At 31.9% G+C, this 24,186-nt stretch overlaps 2 protein-coding genes across 2 annotated transcripts; both read left to right on the top strand.

Annotated features, from left to right (window-relative positions):
- Positions 1 to 4,793: 4,793 nt before the first annotated feature.
- Positions 4,794 to 23,265, top strand: LOC136414409 (uncharacterized). The gene is made up of 3 exons (XM_066398411.1): positions 4,794 to 4,907; positions 16,902 to 16,958; positions 17,022 to 23,265. The coding sequence occupies exon 3, from the start codon at positions 17,088 to 17,090 to the stop codon at positions 19,737 to 19,739; it is 2,652 nt and encodes an 883-aa protein (XP_066254508.1). The 5' UTR covers positions 4,794 to 4,907; positions 16,902 to 16,958; positions 17,022 to 17,087; the 3' UTR covers positions 19,740 to 23,265.
- On the top strand, positions 13,993 to 15,716 carry LOC136414503 (tigger transposable element-derived protein 6-like). Its single transcript, XM_066398551.1, has 7 exons — positions 13,993 to 14,083; positions 14,315 to 14,424; positions 14,554 to 14,890; positions 14,946 to 15,004; positions 15,083 to 15,325; positions 15,426 to 15,522; positions 15,598 to 15,716. The coding sequence occupies exons 1-7, from the start codon at positions 13,993 to 13,995 to the stop codon at positions 15,714 to 15,716; spliced, it is 1,056 nt and encodes a 351-aa protein (XP_066254648.1).
- Positions 23,266 to 24,186: the final 921 nt, after the last annotated feature.

Below are 24,186 nucleotides of genomic sequence, written 5' to 3'. Positions count from 1 at the left end.
GATTTCGGAGCCTTAGCCTTAGCCTTAATTTTAGGACGTTTTTAATGTTCCTTTTCCATCTACTTGGATGACATTTTTTTCAGCGGCTTCCAGATGTTACGTCTTTCGGTAAATTTTTATGTAGATTACCATTTTCCTCTAAAATATCCAAAAATTAAACAAATTTAATAAAAATAACAATTTAGAACTTATATTATACACATTTTTTTATTTTGAAAAAAAATGTATGTTCAAAATACCTGGAAAAAAATCTCACCTTCTTCTGAAGAGCTGTATGAATCCGTCACATAATATTTGTCTTTTATCGAGCAATCAGAATCATTTAAATTAACATGCCAGTCATTTGAGGTACTTGGTTTATCATAGTTAGCTCCCTCTTTATTAGTTTCTAATATAACTTTATTTATAACATCAATTTGAAATTTATCTACCTCCATTCTACCTTTTTTCAACAAAACGAAAACACCACTCTCAAATAGACGTATCAACCAACCCGTATCAAAATACATTGAAAAGTGACTCCAACATTTTTTCATTATTATTATCTACATTTTGTTTTGTTATGGTTTTTATGTTGTGTTTTTTTGACTCGTTTGCAAACAAGAAGTAGGCGCCAATTTACACTTTTTATTTATTAAAATGATTTGTTATTTATTATAAATGATTCAATTTATTATAATATTGAACCAGTTAGGTTTGAATCATTTATAATAAATAATCAGAATATATAATATACCTAGTAAACGACGAAACGTAAATATCTTCTCTTTTTGTGATAAAATTTATCAAAATATTTTATATTTACTATATTTATATTACATATATACATATATCTATATTACATATACTATATATATTTATATTTACTATTACTATATTACTTTCATACAGCAAAACCAACTTAACTGCCTCATGTCTGGTTTTGGCTGAATTGGAAAGTTTGAAATGGTAAAATATTAATAGGTTTTAAAACACAAATGCACATATCTGATTTTGGCTGACTAAAAGTGAGAGAAAATGAAAATAGGCTATTTTGACCAATCGATATTCTCGCCTTTAACAATGTTTAAACTTGGCTCGTTTAGGCAATATATTTTTTGAGCGTTTTGTAGTTTAATAGCGCACTTAAGTCAAAATCGACAAAAAATGGAGTTAGCTAGTTCTGGCAGTAATCCGACGATATATTTATATTTATATGTGTTAGCTTGTTACTTTTCAAACATTTTCCCAGGCGTAGGCTTTACCAGAACATATTTGTGAGCTGAAAAAGTACAAGGTGATAGTTTTTTTTTGTTAAAGAACTGTAATTAGTGATTTTTCGTTTAAAAATAGTACTAGTTTATACAGAGAGATTATTTAAATTTCATATCTGGTCAGCTGAGAGGTTTTTTGAAGAAAAGAACGTATGTCGATTAAACTAAATAAAGCAACATAACCTCACCCGGCTCCTTTATCAAAAGTTAATTTTAACGTCATTTTGTGGCATATGATCAAGTTACGACTTACTTTTTATCTTCTATTTCTCTTGTGTAAAATCTCACAGCTGTCTAGATATGAAATTTAAATGATCTCATGGTATAAACAGTATTCGCAAAACGTTTCGTCACTGAAATAGAAAAAAAATTTTTCATATCTACTCCAGTTTTTTAGATATCCAATTGCGATTTTGAACGTTCACTTTTGTTTAGAATCTACAGAAATAAAATTTACAAATTGTTGTCAACATGTACCAGGTTGTACTTTTTTGGAGACCACAATCCCTTTGACTACCTCCAATATAGGAGGTGGTAAAGGGGTACAATCCATGGGTTGCCGAACGCCACTGACCGTTTTCTGTTGATCCTTATCTTTTACCGTTTTCCAGCCATTTGCACAAGTAAGAACTGGGATACTTTTTACAGTGGGTTCGATTTATCTTACATCTATTGGAATCTCGGAAACTATAAGATTACCTGTTTATGTCATTTTTACCTCAGTTGTTGTCAATTTCACATTATTAATTCATCTCAGACGATACACCTTTTGATCAAATTTCTCGAAAACTGCTGAATCAAAGTTAGTCAAATTGGGGATCATTATAACGGAATCGAAAGACCTTTCAAACAAGGTACTATTCAACCTCTCTTTTATTAGGGGTTAGATTTTAGGGGTTTAACTCACCCCGGATAGGGAGTTGATGTGAAAGGAGCGAGTATACGTTCATAATGTGTTCTTTTCGAATATAAAGTTTACGTAATACGAAAATAAATTTTTATATCTCTGAAAATGCCTCTGTTTCGTTTTCAATGTGTTACCCTATATAATACTTGTTAAAATATGATACAGTGAGTGACATTAATCTTTGAACACTTACGTTTGTAGCAGAAATACACCGAGAAAGAAGAGAAAAAGAAGATTTATTATAGATATATTATTTTTTAATTAAAACTAGGAATCTTATCAACATAAATACAACACAAAAACCAGGAATAAATAACTTAAAAACAGTCTTGTTTAGCAAAAACTCAAAACATACAAACATAACATGTTACATTAATCTTTGAACACTTCCAAAATTGTGGCAAATATCCTTTTGGTTACTTAATAATTCTTAATTTAATATTTGGTGTGACCACCTTTGGCGTCTATAACTGCTCTTAATCTTCGTGGCATAGATGAAACCAATTGTTCTAAGTAACTAAGCGATATTTTTTCCCATTCCTTTTTTAGTTTCTCTTGCAGTTCTTTCAAGTTTGAAACCGGCTTCTCACGAACCTTTTTGTCCAAATAATCCCACAAGTGCTCAATGGGATTAAGATCTGGGGACTGGGGCGGTGTCTCGATAACTTTTGGGCAGTTGTATAAGAGCCATTCTGGCGGACGGTAAGTTTTATGCTTGGGATCATTATCCTGGTAGAATCGAAATCTGTCCAGGATCCCCAATTTTTCTACACTGGGTCATAGATTCTTTTTCAAAATATCAATGTACATTGCAGTATCCATATTCCCTGTAATAAAGTGCAATGCTCCTACGCCAGTTGCGGAAAAACATCCCCAAACCTTAATGTTACCACCATGATGTTTTACTGATGCAGTCAAGTTTTTGCTGTCTAGGGCTGTATTGGGTTTGCGCCATACTTTTACTTTCCCATCACTTCCAAACAGGTTAAACTTCGACTCATCAGTAAAAATCACATCACGCCAGAAAGTTTCCGACTCAAACTGATGTTTTATTGCAAAGTTTAGCCGCTTTTCTCTATTCACTGTACTAATGTAGGGTTTCCTTCGAGCAGTACGCGAAAAGTACCCCATCTCTTTTATCGCTCTACGAATAGGTGTGATTGAAATTGTCACTCCTTTTCTATGTGATAACTTTGTAGTTAATTTGGGTGCACTTATTTTCGGATTTTTTTCTATTTCTCTCTTCATTCAACGTTTATCGACTTCAGTCAATTTTTTCGGTTGACCTTTCTGAGGAATTGATTTGATGCGATTTTCCGTTTTGAAGCGACGTATGATTGCATAAACGGTTGTTCGTCTAATATTTAATAATTTTGATATTTGACCACCCGACAAACCTTCATTGTATTTAGAAATTACAAGTTTACGTACTGCAAGGGAGGTATGTTGGCCTTTACGCGATATCACTGAACTTGTATTAAAACCTTTCTGAACTTCGATAAAAATTTTAATGATTCCCGACTAAATCTTTCTAGTTGTATCAGCAGAAAGAAGTTATGACACGTAGGATTGCACGGCTTACGTGTGAGCCCTAGCCTTGTGAGCGTGTTCGTAGATTAATGTAACGTATCATTTTGCTGCAATTTTACATAATCTTCAATAAATTCGAATCCAAAGAATTGATTTTGCTCACATTTTGAGGATTTAGACTTATATATTATCTTTCTAATTTAATAATTAAAATCATACAATGTATCAAATAATTATCAAGATATAGGCCTTTGAAAAACATACTTTGTGATGTTCAAAGATTAATGTCAATCACTGTATAACGACCAATGATCTAGAAGAACTGGGTGTAGTAAACATTTGTTGGTATTCCCCTGAAAGTGAGGCGTTTTTTTTTACTGGAAGGCCGTCATAGATTAGAGTCTCATTTGCCAAAAAGGTTGCCATACGTCCAGTTCTTCTAGATCATTAGTAACGCTATTGTAACGTAAAAGAAACCTGTTACGAAAATTCAATGAAAACTACAACAAAACGTTGCCGATATGTGTTAAATTTATATGTATTCCAAATTTAAATTTAAGTATTATTAACTTTGAGTTGGGGCTTATGGCAAAAATAAGTCCTATTGCGAGATGACATATGGATAGTGAAAAGAAAAATAGACCGAAACTTTCAGCAGTTCAATTGTATCTATAATAAACAGTTTTTTTATTTTATAAAATAAGAAAGATATGGTACTTTGTCACATTATTGCGCCACCCTGTATGTATGTACGGGTTCTAGTTGCAGGATGAATTGGCATTTACATAGATATGTGTTGACATTTATTTGCAGATTTAGAAAATTAATAATTTTAAAGTAAGAAATCCCCTGTCACACAGTTGAAGTATTGGTTCAAATAGTATTAGTTAATTATTAAGTTTTAAGTGTACTTAAACGTAATTTACTCAGCATTAAGTTCCTTATTAATGTTTGCTGGTTTTTATGAACATAAATAAGCTCTGCTTAGTAAAACCAAATATCAAAATTCGTATCTATTAGTTAAGATAAGACACAATTTTTTTATGTTAGTATGATTTTATTTAAACCCTGTGAATATTAGGTTGATTCATTTCTTTTTGTTTCGTTTTAAGATTAAGCAGAGTAAGAAACGCGTTTTATGCAGTAAAGCGAGAAAGTTAGAAGTTAAGTTTTTATTATTGCTGTGTTGATTTCTGTAAAGAAAGGTTAGGAGAAAGGTAAGATTTGATTATAAAGCACTTCGCCTTTAGGTTTTGTCAATCTAATTTGTACTTGCCGGGCAATTATTCCTACTTAACTGTTAATATTGGTGGTTTAAGAAAGTTTATAAGAGCTAAAATCATGGAAGCAAGCAGTTAAATTACTGGCTCTTAATGGAATCATATTTTTAACCACTCCATATTTAATCAATTCTTTTAAGGGGTTGTGAGTTATTTTGGTATATTTCAGAAATATTCTGAAGACAGCGATTTTAATAAAAATCGCGATTTAGTTTTCGTTTTGTGCCCATTTTAAAACTGTTTCGAACGAAATTGTCAGTTATGATTTTTAAAATGGAATTTTCTAGTTTTTATTGTTTAATCGAATGCTGAATGATACAGCTAAACTTGATACTTTTTAATTATTCAAATATGAAATGACTGACTTAGAACATATTACTTTAAAATCCCTATACAGATTATAGATTTTTTTATACTGTACGTAAGACGTGATATTACAAAGTGGTTGCAGGTTCAGCAGACTGAAACTCTAGATTTTTTCTTTGAAGAAAATATTTTTCTAAAATTTCAGTATTTTTTTAATAATTTGGAAAGTGAAGAGAACTTTTCAAATTTTGAAACGACGTATTCGTGAACTCTAAATTGCGCCAAATTAGTTCCATTTCATCGATCGAAGTGCTTTTATCTTTTATGATTACAGACATCCACAAGGTTGAGCTCTCGAAACGGACATCCTATATAGGGTGGTCCAATTGCTATGGGTTACTATTGCTATCTTCTAAACCGTAAACTTTAGAAATTCGATTAAATTAGACAAAAGTTGACAAATTTGATGACAAGTTAAGATTTCAAGGTACTTTTGCCAAAATTTGTTCGGTTTTGGAAATATTGGGAAAAACGAAATTTTGCAGAAAACATGTTTCGTTTTCTTATACAGTTGAACTCGTTTATTATAGACTTGCTTATAATGGACACTCGGATATAACGGACAACTTTTGAGCCCCCGTTTCTAAGTACCATATTTTAACCAATGTAATTTAGTTCGGATGTAATGGAGTCGGTTGTAATGGACTTTCGGTTATAATGGACCTAAAATACAATAAAGGCCATTATACACGAGTTATTTTAGGGAAAATCTCGATTTTAGAATCTATCTGCGTTTATATTTTGCTCCCCGATAAGGAAAGTGTTTATTCCAGCGGCACCCTTTGTCGGCTTCTCGATCAAAAATTAATACGCGCCGGTGTCTTTATCACGATTTTATTTATTTTGGCTGAAGAAGGTATGATTTACGGGCGTCCTCTTTGATGCTGCAGTTGTTCTGAATATTCAGAACGACATTCTACAATATGTCATATACAGTGGATCAAAAAAGTATTTGCACACTAGCATTTTTTGAAATATGTAGAAACAGGGAACACCTATCATCATTTGTTGCATAATATAGAATACATTTAGACGACACAAATCATTATTAACAAAAACTTTTATTATAAGTTTAAACATAATTATAATAAAAAAAGAAACATCAAAATTTTAACTCAAAAAAGTATTTGCACAGTATGTTATTAAAATGGTTAAATTAAATTGAGGTGAAAATAAACAGTTTCTAATATTATATTTCGTATGCATCCCTTTTGCATCAATAATAGCTTTTAGTCTTCTGGGCATGGAATTAATAAGAGTGTGTACGTAATTTAGTGCCATATTTGACCATTCTTCGCGTAATGCTTTTCTTAAATCTTCTTTGTTGGAAATGTGCCGTTTCCGAATTTGCACATCCAAAGTATTCCATAAATTCTCAATGGGGTTAATATCCAGTGACTGTGGTGGAGTTAAAAGTCTATGGGGAACATTGTACAATAACCACTCTTGTGTTAACTTGGCCGAATGCTTCGGATCATTGTCTTGTTGAAAATAAAAAGAATGTTCCATGTTTAATTTTACAGCACTTTCTATCAAATTATCCCGCAATATGTCGATGTAACTTCTGGCTGTCATTGTACCCTCAATAAAAGCTCTTGCTTTTATTGAGGCGTACAATGGGGTATTCCTACCCCATTGTACGCCATACATCCCCAAACTAAGACGTTTCCTCCACCATGCTTGACCGTTGGTTTCAAATTTTTAGTTTGAAGTTCTGTATTAGGCTTTCTCCATACAAAACGTTTACCATCAGACCCAAAAGGCAAAATTTACTTTCATCAGAGAAAATTATGTTTTTCCACCACTCTAAAGGCTTATCAATATACGCTTTAGCAAACTCCAAACGTTTTTGACGATTCTTCTCCGAAATAAATGGTTTTTTTCGTGCTGCTCTGATATTTATTTTATATTATAGATATTATTATAGATATATGATAGATATTATTATAGATATTTGCTGAATGAAGAATATTTCTGATAGTTTGAGGATGGACAGACTTTCTGGTTGTTGATGCAACATCAGACGCCAAAGTTTGAGCACTAATAAATGGGTTTTTTTGAGCTTCATTAATAATCATTCGTTTTTCTCGTTCATTTAGTATTTGTGGTCTTCCAGAACGGGGCTTGTTTTTGACGTTTCCTGTCTGCTGATAATTTTTAATGATATAACGCACTGCTGAGAATGTCACATTAGTAATATTTGCTATTGCTCTATAGCTTTTACCACGTTCATGTAAAACAACTATCTTAATACGTTTCGATAACTCTATTTCACCCTTTTTCGGACCCATATTTGCACTGATGATTTTAAACTGACCAAATAGGTCTAATAATACAATTTTGATAAGGAAATAGTTCATGCTCAAGCAGATAATAAACAAATTCCCTTTTGCAAAAACCAATTTACTACCCAGTATGAAGATGTGCAAATACTTATTTGAGGCAAAATATTCACTTTTTCCTTTATAGTATTGTATACGTTCAATTGGAACAAGAAATTTTGTTAAATCTTGCTTAATTTACTTCAGCATAATGCTAGAAAATATTAGAAATCAAGATAAGTCTTACGTGTTTTCAAATATTTCAAAAAGTGTTGGTGTGCAAATACTTTTTTGACCCACTGTATGTACAGTTACTCACAAAATTGACCATACATACCGTAAAAGTTAATAAATCTGTTACGAATAAGTATTTCTAAATTTTTTAAATTGTTTTAACGAACAAGTATCTACTATAAATATGTAGGTATGGAATGGAATATGCTACAAAAGAAATCATAAAGTAGTTTCAGTTCAAAAATAATAAGTAACAAACAATAATTAACCATAAATGTAGGCACCAAATTAACCGTATATACATATATATTACTAATTTACTTTAATAAATTTGAAGAAGTTAATAATTTGTAGCACCTCCTTTAGCTTGAATTGCAGCCGTCAAGCGACGTGGCATAGATTGCACTAACTTTGTTGTTAAAATCTGCAGAAATATTTTGCCATGCAGTAAAGACAGCTTTTCTGAGTTCTTCTAGATTAGTGCATTTACTGTTTTGAACCTCGTTTTTTAAAATTCTTCATAGATTTTCAATCGGGTTGAGATCTGGCGATTGAGACGGAGAATTCAATAATTTTGGCACATTATGTATGAACCATTGCATTACGATCACAGCAGCGTGCTTGGGATCGTTGTTCTGTTGGAAATAAAAAACTCTAGGCATGTTCAATTTTTCGGTAGAAGGTCTCAAATTGGTTTTTAGAATGTCAAAGTAAACATTTTTGTCCATTATTCCTTCAATTTCGTGCAGATTCCCTGTACCACTACTTCCCATAGCACCCCATAACATTAAAGATCCTCCTCCATGCTTGATTGTTTTAACAAGATGTTTATTATGAAGCTCGGTGTTTGGTTTTCTCCATACGATTTGTCTCCCATCTGATCCGAATAAGTTCATTTTTGTTTCATCAGTGAAAATCACGGTGTTCCAGAATTCAACAGGTTCATTAACATATTTTTTTGCGAATTCAAGACGCTTCTGTCCATTAATTTTTGATCCGTGCTATTCTACCGTTGTAACTACTTTTCCTAAGAACTCTTCGTACTGTTTCAGTTGACATGAGCTTGTTTACTCTTTGGAACATTTCTTTCGTTAATTTTGGAACACTTTTTTTCAGATTAATCCTCATTTCACGTAAAATGAATCTTTCATTCTTTTTAGTCAATAATTTGTTTCGTCCTCTTCCAGGCTTATTTTGTATTAATCCCTCATAGCGATACTTGTTTATAATCCATTGCAATGTGGAATGGGCCTTGCCTATTAATACAGCAATTTTTCTTATTGTGCTTCCTGTAGGATAAAGTTTTACTACTAATTTACGCGTCGCAAGATCGGTTTGCGTTCTTTTATTTGCCATAGTTATATCTGCCAAAATTAATGCAGTATACTCAACTGAACGAGTTATGACTAAACTTATCAGTCGTTGACAAAATTGAGCCAAAAAACTTGCTTTGATAAATTCTTACAGGCTATAAAAATGAATCACATGTTTGGTACGGTTAACTTTGTGCCTACATTTATGGTTGATTATTATTTGTTACTTATTATTTTTGAACTGAAACTACTATGTGATTTCTTTTGTAGCATATTCCATTCTATACCCATTTATTGCAAATGTACAGGGTGTCCCACTAAGATGTTCGCGGAGGATAACTCAATAACTATTAAGCTTAGAGAAAAAGTGTAAAGACAAAATAGACTAAATTTTTTTCAACACTACAAACTAAAAATATTTTCGTTTATACAGAGTTCAGCATAAAGCTTGTGCAATATGAAACTTCTTTATTTCAAATGGAACACTATGTACATTTTTGCACTTTTAGATTCCAGGCATTAAACTGATCAAATAACTATTAGATTTCCCTACACTTAAACCTAACCGTTATTGAGATATTTTGATTTAAAAGAAAAAAATTGCCAAAACACCATTCCATTAAAATGTAAAATTCTTAGCTGTTATCAAAGTTGGCTTTATAAAACTTTGTCGACATGTTAACCAGACATAATAGATTAGGTTGGCAGGAAAAGTTTTTATAAATATTATACAAGGTGCCCAAAAAAAAAGTCGCATTTGAAGAACTTTGAAAGCAGAAAAGTCGATTATTTTAAATGAGACACTCTGTATATTTTTACATATCTGGATCCTAAATTTAATTCTGAATCGATTTCTATTAGGGATCCCTATGCCTAAAATTAACGGTTTTGCCATAATTTGCGTTTTTAAAAATTATTGGCTAATAATATTCCGAAATATCTTATTTGGCTTGGAAAAATATGGCTCGTTCCCCGCGCTAACAAAAATTAAAGTAAAAAAAACAACAAAATTAATATATTAAGTATATTTTAACAAATGTTCTATATGTCCACCATTTTGTTGTGAGCAAATACGAATTCTTTTTAAAAATGATTCATGTACCTTTCTTAAAGTTTGCACATCAATCGTCTGGATTATAGTTCTAATTCTATTAATCATATCTTCTTTTCCTGTAGAAACAGTTTTATACCCTTTTTCTTTTACATATCCCCATAAAAAGAAATTCAATTTAGTTAGGTCAGGCGATCTAGCTGGCCAATTAATAGGTCCTCCCCTTCCTATCCATTTATTTTCAAAAATGGTATTTAAATATTCTCTTACTGAATGACTAAAGTGTGGCGGAGCCCCATCTAATTGCAGCCACATGAGTTTAATTCTTTCTAATGGTAGTTCTTCTAAAGACTCCTCAAAACCATTTTGCAAAAATTGTAAAAATGTATCTCCATTAATAGAATTTTCGAAGAAATAGGGACCTATTATTTTAGTTCCAAGAATCCCCGCCCATACGTTCAATGTCCACCGATGTTGATGATTCAGGGGTAAAAAAAATGTGGATTTTCATTATTATAATAATGAAAATTATGTTTATTTACAAATCCATTGCTGTGAAAAGTTGCTTCGTCGGTAAACAAAACCGTATTGAAGAAGTTCGGATTACGCTGATTCTCTTCTATGGCCCAATTACAAAAATTTAATCGATTAACAAAATCATTATTATTAAGCTCTTGACATAACTGAATATGGTATGGATGAAACTTAAATTTTTTTGCTATCCTATTTATGGTAGACTTGGAAATACCAGTTTCTAACTCCAGGCGCCGGCAAGAATTATGAGGGTTCTCAATTAAACTTTGAAGAACTAAAAGTTCGTTTTCTTTATTTGAAACGTTTTTCTTCCTCTGGTTATTCTTCATGTAATTAACATTTCCCGTTCTCTCAAATCGTTCTTTGAGCTTCTTAAAAGTTGAAACATGAGGTAGTGATTGTTCGATGTTTGGAAATTTTTGCCGATATATCTTACTTGCTAATAAGCAATTTCCGTCACTAGCTCCAAGCGCATAGACCATTTGTATTAATTCATTTTTAGAAAAATTCATTTTTTTAAATCAATAAATAATTACTAATCAACTTATTAAGCTAAAAAAATCAACTAATTAACCAAAAGTTAAAGAAATGACAAATCAATATTTGTTTGCATAAACTGAGATAGTCGTTTGTTAAATAATATAAAATGTCATTTATAGAAGCAGCCATATTTTTCCAAGGCAACTAAGATATTTCGGAATATTATTAGCCAATAATCAAAAAATCGCAAATTATGGCAAAACCGTTAATTTTAGGCATAGGGATCCCTAATAGAAATCGATTCAAAATTAAATTTAGGATCCAGATATGTAAAAATATACAGGGTGTCTCATTTAAAATAATCGACTTTTCTGCTTTCAAAGTTCTTCAAATGCGACTTTTTTTTGGGCACCTTGTATAATATTTATAAAAACTTTTCCTGCCAACCTAATCTATTATGTCTGGTTAACATGTAGACAAAGTTTTATAAAGCCAACTTTGATAACAGCTAAGAATTTTACATTTTAATGGAATAGTGTTTTGGCAATTTTTTTCTTTTAAATGAAAATATCTCAATAACGGTTAGGTTTAGGTGTAGGGAAATCTAATAGTTATTTGATCAGTTTAATGCCTGGAATCTAAAAGTGCAAAAATGTACATAGTGTTCCATTTGAAATAAAGAAGTTTCATATTGTACAAGCTTTATGCTGAACCCTGTATAAACGAAAATATTTTTAGTTTGTAGTGTTGAAAAAATTAAGTCTGTTTTGTCTTTACACTTTTTCTCTAAGCTTAATAGTTATTGAGTTATCCTTCGCGAACATCTTAGTGGGATACCCTGTATGTTCGTTAAAACAATTAAAAACATTTAGAAACATTTATTTACTACAGATTTAGCAACTTTTAAGTTATGTACGGTTAATTTTGTGAGTAATTGTATGTACAGTGGCGGCCACCTATTTAAAAACGATCCAAAATTTAATTTACCTGGAGAACTACATTTTATAATTTTACATATGATATTTATTTATAAAGGTTAGATATGTACAACACATTTTACCCCAAAACAAACGTCATTTATAAAAGAATTTAACAAAATTTATTTTGTTTTCAAAAAACCAATGGACAACAAATTAAAAACGATTTCTATATTTTAATTTTTACAATAAAAAAGTTAATATTTGGTAGGATAGCCTTTAGCTTCTATCACTGCTAGACATCTTCTTTGCATAGACTCAATTAGATTTTGACAACGACTGACTGGGATGGAATACCAAGCTTCTTGAATACCTTTCACTAACTCGTCCATGTTTTTAAATTGTTTTGGCTGAATCATTTTTTTTAAGATCATTCCACAGATTTTCTATAGGGTTAAGGTCTGGACTACATGAGGGCCATTCAATTACATCAACCACGTTTTGCTCAAACCACCTTTTTACTGACCGTGCCGTATGTTTAGGGTCATTGTCTTGCTGATATTTCCAGGTAACGGGCAATTTTTCTTCTGCATATGGCAGCATCACATTTTCTAATATATATTTGTATTTCTCTTGATTCATAATTCCATCTATTTTATAGATTGGTCCAACTCCATACCATGACATGCAGCCCCACATCATGATCGAACCACCCCCATGTTTAACAGTCAATTTTGTGTATCGTGGATTATATTCTTCATTAGGTGGCCTTCGTACGTACGTACGACCATCTGATCCAATGCGATTAAGCTTTGTTTCGTCCGACCAAAGTATATTTTTCCATTGAGCAAGTGTCCAACTCGAATGGTCGCGTGCGAACTGCAATCGGATTTTACGATTCTTTTTTGAGACAAGGGGCTTCTTTCTGGAAACTCTTCCAAATAGTTGAAACTCATTAAGGCGGCGACGAATCGTTCTTACTGATGGCTTTGGATCGTTTTCTGCATACATTTCACGTCTAATATCTACTGCTGTTAAATGGGGCGACTTTTTCGCCATACGTACCACAATTTGGTCTTCTCTTTTCGTTGTTATTCTAGGCCTTTTTTTCCTAGGAAAATTTTTAACAGTACCATGGGTTTTATAATGTTTAATAGCATTATACACCATAAACTTGGAACACTTTAGAAGTGATGCAACTTTACTATAAGAATGGCCTTCTCGAATCAAATTTAAAATTATTTGCCTTTTTTCAGAATCACAATTTTTCTTTTTTCCCATAACGTATGTTTTCTTTGAATCATGTACTACTAAGCCAAGACACCAACTAAATAATAAATACCTTCTACACATTGCATTCGACAAATATGGCTAAAATACAGGTAAAAAATAAATCGTTTTTATTTAGTTGTCCAAGATATTTATAAATTGTTTATATATAGGATACAAAACATTTTTCAATTCTATGTCTTTTTACATATTCAGACTTAAAATGAAGTGATAACAATATTTATGTATAAATAGAAAATATACCATACGTATTATAACATAAAATATTGAAAATTGTATCGTTTTTAATTTGTTGGCCGCCACTGTATATGTAAGATTTAGGCATGGTTATGAGAAAAAGAAACAATACAAGTTTTGAGGCACTTCTTTACTTCTCAAGAACCAAGGCCAGAATGCATCCCGATACACACATCCTATTCACCCCCAAGAGCATTCCTTTTTTTAAGAGCATTGATAAGCCACATTTCAGGCTTTTTCCCACGATTACCTGACCCATCATCAATTTTTCTCTCGCCTATGTTAAAGGAATTCATAAACAACCCTCTATCGTTTTCTCACGCTTATCTTAGAAGTAATTTACGGCTAACCCCCATATCATTTTCACATGGTATTACTTAACGGTCTTAACATAAACAAGAAATGCTCACATATATACATATTTAAGATTTTGCAGCTGAGGAAAAATGCTTTTAGTCCGTTGTTCGTTTTCATTTACGTGTGTACCTCTCAAGTTGTTAAGTTAAAAAATGAATCTCTAACTAATGGATAAAAACAAATGCAATTTTACTGGCTGAAAAATTATCCATTATCGACGAAATTGAAAATGGAATTCGACAAGTCGAAATATCTAAAAGATTATCTTTAAATAAACAGACAATTTCAAATATCTGGACGCAGCGGGATAAAATTAAAAATCATGTGAAAAATCATAGTCAAACAAAGAGAAAGGTGCGAGCAAATACACATAAAAAAATTGGTTAAATGCTTTATAAGTGGTTTCTTCAAAAACGAGCAAATAAAATTCCTATATCTGGAAATTGTATGTTAAAACTGTAAGCGGAAGCTTTTGGTTGGCAGAGTGGTGATGTTTTCAAATGTATCACTGGATGGATAGATCGTTTAAAAAAACGGCATAATGTGGTTGTTGGCAAAATTTTGGGACAGGCTGCATCTATAAGTATTGGAGAAACCAACAGTTGGCTTTCATCAGTCTGGCCTTTATTGTGCAAAGATTATGAAGAAAAAGACATATTCAATGCAGACGGAACTGACATTTTTTATAAATTGACTCCCGATAAAACGTTGATTGTGAAGGGCGAAAAATGTGTTGACGGAAAACTTGCAAAAGATAGAATTACAGTCTTAGTTTGTGTAAACTTGGACGGGTCTGAAAAACGAAAATTACTTGTTATAGGTACGTCAATATATATTTATTTATTTCAATTATCTTATAAAAAGTTATGTAGTAGGCAAGTTTCAAAAATCGAGATACCTAAAAAATTGCAAAACATTATCTACAGATTATACGGTAAATAAAAAGGCCTGAATAACTTCAACAATTTTTGAAAATTATCTTATATAATGGGACCAAAAACTTTTCCGTCAGAACAGGAAAATATTGTTGCTTGTGGATAATTGCTCAGCATATTCTCGTTCTCAATTGCGAAACATTAAACTCGATTTTTCCCCACCAAATTCAACTGCAGTTCTGCAACCATTGGATCAAGGAGTGATATGGAGCCTTAAGCAAGCTTACAGAAAAGATATGTTGAGAAAAATTATTCAGATGCAGGAAGTTAATGGCCTTAAAAAGTTGGCGGTTTTGGATGCTATGAACATTTTGTCTTTGGTTTGGGAGTCAGTTTCTTCAAAAATAATTTAGAATTGTTTTCGACACGCGGGAATGATAAAAAGGGCAACTGTAACACAAGAAGAAAATTGGTCTCCAGAAGATGAAATGTGAATGGATTGAAATTCAAAATCTTTTGTATTTTAACAATATTGATCAATTTTTAAATTATGTACGAGTTGATGCTCATCTTATAAGTACTCAAGAATTAACTGATTAAGAAATTGTTGAATATATTTATTCCACTGAAAATACTGATGTGAATGAGATAGAAGAAGTAGATGATGATGAAATCGAGGAAGCGACCGAATTAGAGGCTTTTAAATCATTTCAAACATTACAAAAATACTTCCAACAAAGAGATTCCCAAGACGAAGTTCTTAACAATTAAACAATTAAATAATTTAGAATTACCTTTGATAGAAAAATAGTTCAAAAACAAATAGAAGTAAACCAAAATAACGGATTTTATTCAAGATTAACTTTATATGCGTTATATACGTATGTTTTTGTTTTTGTATGTCCATAGTACACATTTTCTTAATATATTTATATACTTTTATGTATCTCTGTACAATTAGTTTGTTTTATTATGTTGTATAATACATTATTACATATTATGTATTGTAGGTTCATACATACAATTTTTTAAAAGTTTTTATGATACTAACTGAAATAAAACATTTATAATTTTTTAGTTTGCATTTATCTGTTTTTAACACTTTTTAAAAATTTTTCGCTTAAAATGGATTTCGGCTATAGTGGACTTATTTTGGTAGACCCCTAGAGTTCATTATAACCGAGTTCGACTGTACTTTTATATTTGTCCTTTGGAAACTATAAATTTTATTTTGCTCTAATCCTATAATTCTAATTTAGAATAAAATAAATTAGGTACCTTCGTTGAAATAAGACATTAAATTAATGATCCAGGTCTGCATTTAAAAAAATTAAAGTTTGTGTTGATATCTCAGAAGCTAAAAGTGCTGTTTTTTTAAAACTTAACATTAGTGTATAAAGTTTTAAAAACCAATAAAATGTTGTAAGAAAAACTTTTTTCGAAAACCTCTAGTTTTCGGTTTATTTACAAAAAACGTTTTCGGTAAAATTTCGTTTTTTCCCAATACTTCCAAAATCGAACAAATTTTGGCAACAGTGCCTCGAGATCTTAACTTGTTATCAAACTTGACAATTTTTGTTTAATTTAACCGAACTTGTAACGTTTACACTTTAGAAATTAGCAATAGTGGTCCATAGCAATTGGACCAGCCTGTATATGCGATTTATAAGGCTCCTTGTCGCTCACATAATTTGGTTCAACTTGGACTGGTAGGACAATGAGTTGCTTTATGAATATGAAGCTGCTATCTTAATATTAGTTCCATTTTTATGGTTAAACGGAACATCTTAGAAGAGATTGGAATACATCACTGGATTGAGCTTCAAAAAGTATCTGATGTTAAACGTTATTTGTTTTTAGTTAAATGGAATAATTACATAACTCACCCCTTTTCCTCTTAGTGCCCGGCAGTTTATCAAATTAAATTGATTTTTTAATTATTTTTTTATTCCACAGTTTGACTATTGTTATCGACAACTGACCTTTGTGTTGAGTTCAGGGTTATCACGACGAGTAAGTAATATTTGGACCGCTTAAAAAGTAATAAAAAGCCCAATCTTGATTCCTTTTATGCAGGTTTGGTTTAAGGAAATTAACCGTTTTGGGCATTAATACGAACCAACATCAACGCAATTGAAAGACATGTCGACAGAAGATTCCCGTCTTTGCAAGGGTGATCTATATGATGTTGTTGGCTTCAAAAACAATGCACATGGGTTTCAGTTTCAATTAAATCTGTTAACTTTGTATGCATACAGGGCGCATAAGATGTGTAACAATTACAGTTATAGATTGGCCACTGAAATGAAAAATGCCTCAAAATTTGATGAAATAGTGATCGGGTACAAGAGGAATAATTCTGGTAATACGAAAAAGATGGGCAATTGGGTGTGGCATCTTATACAATGCAAACATAAGGAAAACATAAACTCTGATCCTTCGTCTTCAAGAAAAACGCATGACAATATATTTAACGAATTATTTACATACTGGGAAGCCTTTTGTAATATAAAATCGAATGAGGAATTTAAAGATGCTGATTTCGAGGTAATTTTATGTACTAACGCAAAAATCAACGAAGATTTTAAACCATATTTTGAAGAAAAAACAATTCAAGAATCTGATTTATTGGCATTTTCTTCAAAACAAGGATTTGATGTAAAAAAATATTCTTTAAAGCCGAAGTGCAAAAGTGAATTAGAACAGCAATTCGAATTACTTTATAAGAAAAAAGGCAACAAAATTCTTAAGAATAGACGAGCTTTGATAAATTCGTTTTTAGACAAGTTTATAGAGACATTTATTTATCTCACTAATTATCCTAATAAGGATGAACTGCAGGAGCTAATTAAAGGTGAAATTGCTGTAAAGGTCGGTTTTATAGATTCAGGTATGCTCACGGCTTTATTCGCCCACGATATACTTTTATGGTTTGCGAATAAGGAGGGTGACAATAAAGCTCCCATGCTTGAAATAGAAAAAGAAAAATATTCTTTTAAGAAGTTCGAAGTTTACTTAAGTCAAATAAAAATGACGGAATTAAGCTTAAAATTTTCTAGGGACATCAGTTTTCCGAAAATTGAATTTAACATAGCAAAAAAGATTGAAGTTTTCCTGGAATCTACAAACTGTAAAACTTCAGTTTTGTATATTTCCTCTGAGAACCCTTTGTTACCTGCATTACAAGTCAATCAATACTTGCGAAGAACAAGCGGATTCAATGATTTTAAGTTTAAAGATGACATAATATTTCTGCCATTTAAGCAACTTTGCTATACGTGGATGCCAGAATTACTAACCGAAACATTTACAGCTCCAAAATTTCAAAATTTATTAATTCTTAGAGATGACGGTCAAGAATTAGATAGTAGTATAATACGCCACATCGTAAGTCAGATATTGAATATAATAATAAAACACAAGACTACGAATAAAAATAAGGATAAAAAGTTCAAAAAAGTGCTGTTTATTACCAACCAAAAAAATGAAGAATTAAATAACATCTTGAAGTCACAACTCAAATTTCTTAAAATAAAATATGAAACTATGAGTGCGGATGATAAAGACTACCTCGACTTGACTGAGGAAAGTCTGGAGAAAATTTTGCAGGAAAAGGTCAACTTTCAAGGAAATCCAGATATTCGTTTAAAACAGATCATAAATCGCGAGGCTGTAGTCTCGTGCCTTGATGCGAATGTTTTAGAACAACATTTTATCAAAAACACTCCAATTCTAATCGACAACTCACTGCCAAACTACGATAGACAAAATTACATGAAGAGATCTGTACGTTATATGGGAACAAGTGAGGATTTGAATGACTGGAAAAACCTTGATGAAGAATTTATTACAATCGACCAGTTCTTTCTTCAGCAAGGAACTTTCCTTCTTACAGCTGAGGTAGGATTTGGTAAAACTGAATTTTTTTCCTATCTTCATGAAGCCTCAAAAAAATCTAACCAAAATAGGTGGATAGTACGTATTAACTTAAACGAACATAGTAAACATCTGGAGCAAATTAATTTGAAAAGAGACGACCATGAACGAGCTATTAGTCTCTTGTCAAATATGCTTGGACATAATACTTTTACAACGAAACTTTTCCACTTGTCCCTGACCGATGCTCAAGACAAAACGAAGAAATATCCAAAAATAGTTGTATTTTGCGACGACTTGGATATAGAGAGCCCAAAATACGATGACAAAGCTTTAACTTTTCTGGAAGCTCTATCTAGAACAAACCTTCACCAGCTGTGGGTAACTGCGTTCCCTCACGAAGAAGAATTTGTTAAACAGAAATTGGGGGTTTCGGCCGTTTTGCATTTAAACAAAATTACCACATCTGAGGGATTGAAATATGTCAACAACTTGTGCAGAAATAGGAAGCAAAATTATGAAGATATTGACGAGAGTATATGTTCGGTTGTCGGTTTCCCTGCACTTTTAGATAGTCCTGTGAACGTCAAGGTGCTAGTTGAAGTGTTATGCGAAAGTGATGGTCCTTCGATAGACGTCTTACACTTTAGCGCTAAATTTATTGATGAAAAGTTTGAACGTTTTTTAAAAAAGATTTCTTTCAACGAGGTTAAAGTCATAGATAAATTGATTGGCATCCGCATTAAAGAAGATCTAATTTCGATTCATAAGCAAGTAGGCCGAAATCCCAATATTTCTGATAATCCCACTATAATGCAAATACTAACTTTAGTGGGACTCACTAAGTTAAATGGCTCCAAAATTGAATTTATCTTTCCAGGTATTGCTGACATTTTGCATCGTGATAATTCACACTAATAATACTTATTTCATTCTCGCCAGCGCTGTCCTTTTACCCCTTCATATTTAACGTTTCATTCAACTGCTTTTTACCTTTTAAATACGTCTCAAACCATCATCATATCACCAAGTTATTCATGAGCCCATAGACTTCAAATATACCTTCACTTGTTCGAAAAAGGTTCGTTTGGGGTATACAGGGTGTTTGTGAATAGATGATAAAATTTTTATAGGTGAATCCTGAACCAAATTTAAGACGAAAAGTTCATATAAAGACATCTCCAAAAATGCTCCGTCTTCAACTACAGGGTGTTAAAAAACACTTTTTTTTCGTTTTTTTTTAATTACTTGTTTATTTTTTATTCAAACTTGCTGAAAATTTGTACTTATCATACGCTGAGTGTTTCCTATAGACAGAAATTTTCGGACTTTGATTTCATATACGGGGTGATGCGGATTGATGGGTCTTGAGCACTCATTTATCACATTTTTTTCTGTTAATATTTTGATTTTTTTAAAAAAATTTCTGAAATCAGCATTTAGTTTTCTCACTTTTCAGTCTTTTACAAAATTTCGCTTAAATCGATGGTTTAGTTAATATTCACGATAATAAGTAATTGCTTCCTGCATATGCTATTATTAACATCAATGCTAATCAACGAAGGTTAAACGAGAGCTTGACTTTATTTAATATCATGTTTTAATTTTGTAGCAGCTGCGGAAAATTGTTTCCACCTACTAATACAAAAAAATATATGTGATAAATGAGAGCTCAAGACCCATTAATCCGCATCACTTTGTATATGAAATCAAACTCTGAAAATGTCCGTTTGTAGGAAACATTCGATGTATGATATGTACAAATTTTCAGTAAGTAAGTAACGATAAAAAAATTAACAAGTAATTGAAAAAAAAAACGAAAAAAAAAGTGTTTTTTTACTCCCTGTAAATCAAAGATGAAGCATTTTTGGACATGTCTTTATATAAACTTTTCGTCTTAAATTTGACTCAGGATTCATTCATTAAAATTTTTAGCATCTATTCAGAAACACTCTGTACTATATCTCAAACGGATATACAGTGTATAGATTTATACAGACTTGAATATTTGACCGTACAGAAAAAATGCAAAAAAACCGAACGCCAAACAAAATACTAATTTAGATCAAGCGAAATACATGTTTGCTAACAGCTTTGTTAGTTTGATGCTTTGTCCAAATTAGTGTTTTATTTGACGTTCGATTCATTGTGAAAGTGAAGTTTTAGTGAAAATTCAATGTTTCGGGCTATACGAGGCATTAGGTTCCTAAAAGTACACTGTTTTCTCTCAATCTCAAACAATTTTCATTAAATTTTCTTTTGAAATTACATTAATGGTATGAATTCATATTGCTAAGTTAATAAATTAATCTGATCTAGTATTTTTCACGGTTTTTAAATTCGAAGGCAAATTTCAGTGAAACTTCTTCTTCTTTCAGTTTTACCTCGTGCTGCTCATGAAGAATTGCAGAATTAGATTTTTAAAGAGTTTTGATAGTTAACTAGCGAACTTATCTCCATACATCGCTATTAAGCAACTATACAGGGTGATTCCTAACCTTTTTGCATAAACTTGGCAAATTATAGCTGAGGACAAATAATGATTAATAGTGAAAGAAAAAATGTGAAATATTTTTGATTTCAGAGATACTAAATTATTTCAAATAGAAATAAAAGAACCTGAATTTCATAAATTTAAAAAGAAATTAGTATCTCCGAAACTAAAAATGTTTTACTACATTTTTGTTTACTGTTAATCATTATTTGCCCTCAATTATAATTTCTCAAGTTTATGCGTATAGGTTAGGAATCACCCTGTATATGTAGGTACGCAAGTACTTCCTCCATTGGCTGAATTGCTGTTCTCTGTGTGGGTCCACGATGGTCTAGTGGCTTACGAGGAATAGAGAATTTTAAAAGCCTGCTGACGTTTTTCTATCTATATGAAAGGCGTTTGCTCTCTATTGGTCGATTAAGTTGTAGCGTGTCTGCGTCAGGAAAACATTGAATAAATGTTTAACATTTCTTCCATATAAGCGAGATTATTCCATATCTTTTTTAAAGTTTTAGATACATCAAAAAGTTAAATGAGATAGTTGCAAAAAATAGTGGTGAGCATAATTTTTAAAAATCAGTAAAACTTTTTAAATTTTTGGAGAATTGCAAAATTAGTAATTAAATTGTGTTCTTTTTGCTTTAACCGACTTCGTACCTCATATTATTTCTTTGCTGCTGTAGGATAAGTTTCTGTAATTTTTGACGGGCTGACCCAATTTTTCACTGTTCAAAAAAGAACGAAAAACCTTTAGGTAATACAGGCTGGATGGTTAGGTTCTAGAAAATCCGTAATGCCTGCCTTTTAATCAATTCAAAATAAATAAAAATACACTCTACTAACTTAATGAAAACCGCAAATTGCATGCTTACTAGTGCGAATAATGAGCACGTGTACATGTAAGTATGTTGTATATTCATATGCATGTGCAAATTGCACTCTTCACATACTAAATCATAGATATGTATTTTTTTTTTGTCGTGGAGTACTTGCCCACTTTTAACACGGAGTTCCATGATATACGCATAAGCTCTATCGAACTTGAATAGAATAGACTAATAGCGGTATTTGAAAGAATTAATAACAATTAAGATGGGACGTTATAAGGAGTTTAATTTTATAAGAACAGATAGATTTTAATTATAAGTAGAGTGACAAAACTTTAATTTTCTTGCAGTAGGTACCGTAGAGATCCTGAATCATATACGTTGACTTATGACAATTTAGATTGTTCAATAGTGCTAACTAGAAACGGATATTATGATTATATATTTCCTTTTTTCGATTTATAACCAAAGGCTTTCACGGTTCACTTTTCATCTCAATTATGTTAAATGTATAGGTATTTAATTTTACTGTAAAGGCCATTTTCTTATATTACATATACATATAATGAGAAAATAATTATCTACTAAAGTTATTAGGGAATTCGGCCATCCAAACATTGCGCACCAATTTTTCCGATTGCCTTTGTTTTAATTTTTTCTAATAGGTCAAACTGACGCAGGTAGCTGTCAGCGGCCATATTGTTGCATATGAGCGCTCTTTTTGGATATCCTAATTCGCCATGAAATTTCTTAGAAGTAGTTATTATCAAAGTTAAAGTACAAATTTAGGGCTTAAGTACCCGATTTAACACAATTTTAATTTTAGCTAATCTTAGAGGATGAAATTTGAATGCACAACTGACGCTTATAAACTAATTTTTATATATGTACACATTACAAATATCCATAATTTTTTATAAATCATTGAATTGAATAGTGCTTTAACGTCTTATTGTTTAGTTTTATTAATAAGACATTAAATAAGTATCAACATACTTTTGTATTTAACACATTCACATATGTAGGTCTTCAAATAAAAAGATTAGAGAGGTTGCGCTCTCGCATGATTACTCTGTATGCAAGAGGCTTATTTATAGGTAATATGTTGAGGGTTGTTTAGTTGCTGTTAGGGCTTGTGTAGGGGACAGAATTCCCGATAATTAATTTAATGTATTAGTTCGATAAGTTGTATTCTTCATAAGCCTAGTATTAAATGTGTGACTAGTATGTAAGAAATCCGTGTGCTACGCCTATGGACATTACTCGTTTCTCTTGCCACTTTGTCCGTATGACCAGATGTTGATTCGCATTTTGTTTGATCTTAGACTAACTGTGTAATAAAACTCCTCGCCGACCTTTTGTGCGTACTAGAATTTAGACACGTTCTCGATGCTGGTCATAAACGCCCTCCAATAAAACCCAATTATATTGTTAAAGTTAGGCAAGTCACAAGGACAAATCTAGAAGAAGCGCCGATGATGACCTCTTAGTTTCTGGTACGCCTATGTACGGTTACCATTAACTTTAGTATTTAAGATTTTGCAAGAAGAAAAATCTCGCTCTTCTTGTGCGTCTCCGTCGACTCTTAACTCCGTACTTTGCACGTTACTCGTACGCGATTACTTTACTCACGGTTCCTATACACGGTTAATTAGTACACTAGTTAACTTGTCACGAAAAGTTGTTATTTCTTTGTTAAATTACTCGAAATTGTTGGTGAACAATAAACCTTCGTTACCGTTAAAAAGGGTTTTTGTTTTCTTCATTTGCACGAACACGGTGTCTCTGAGACCGCGAACTCAGGGTGGTCCTTCGCAAGCATCCAGTCCATTGCTTACTAGACGTATCAAGAATTAGGCCACGTCTAATCAACATCTTGGTACCACGATTCACGAATAAACAGTTTGGTCCTTCGAGCCGGATCAACATTTTTGGTCCTACGAGCCGGATTAAACATTTTTGGTCACTTCGAACCGGATATCACGGGACTGGATCAGAACCTGTGGAACATAGGACATCGAAAGCGGAATAAGGAGTAGAACGG

Source organism: Euwallacea similis, chromosome 17, assembly GCF_039881205.1.
Source record: "Euwallacea similis isolate ESF13 chromosome 17, ESF131.1, whole genome shotgun sequence".
Taxonomy (NCBI): Eukaryota; Metazoa; Arthropoda; class Insecta; order Coleoptera; family Curculionidae; genus Euwallacea; species Euwallacea similis.
The sequence above is the reverse complement of the archived record's forward strand: the minus strand, read 5'-3'. Positions and strand labels throughout refer to the sequence as shown.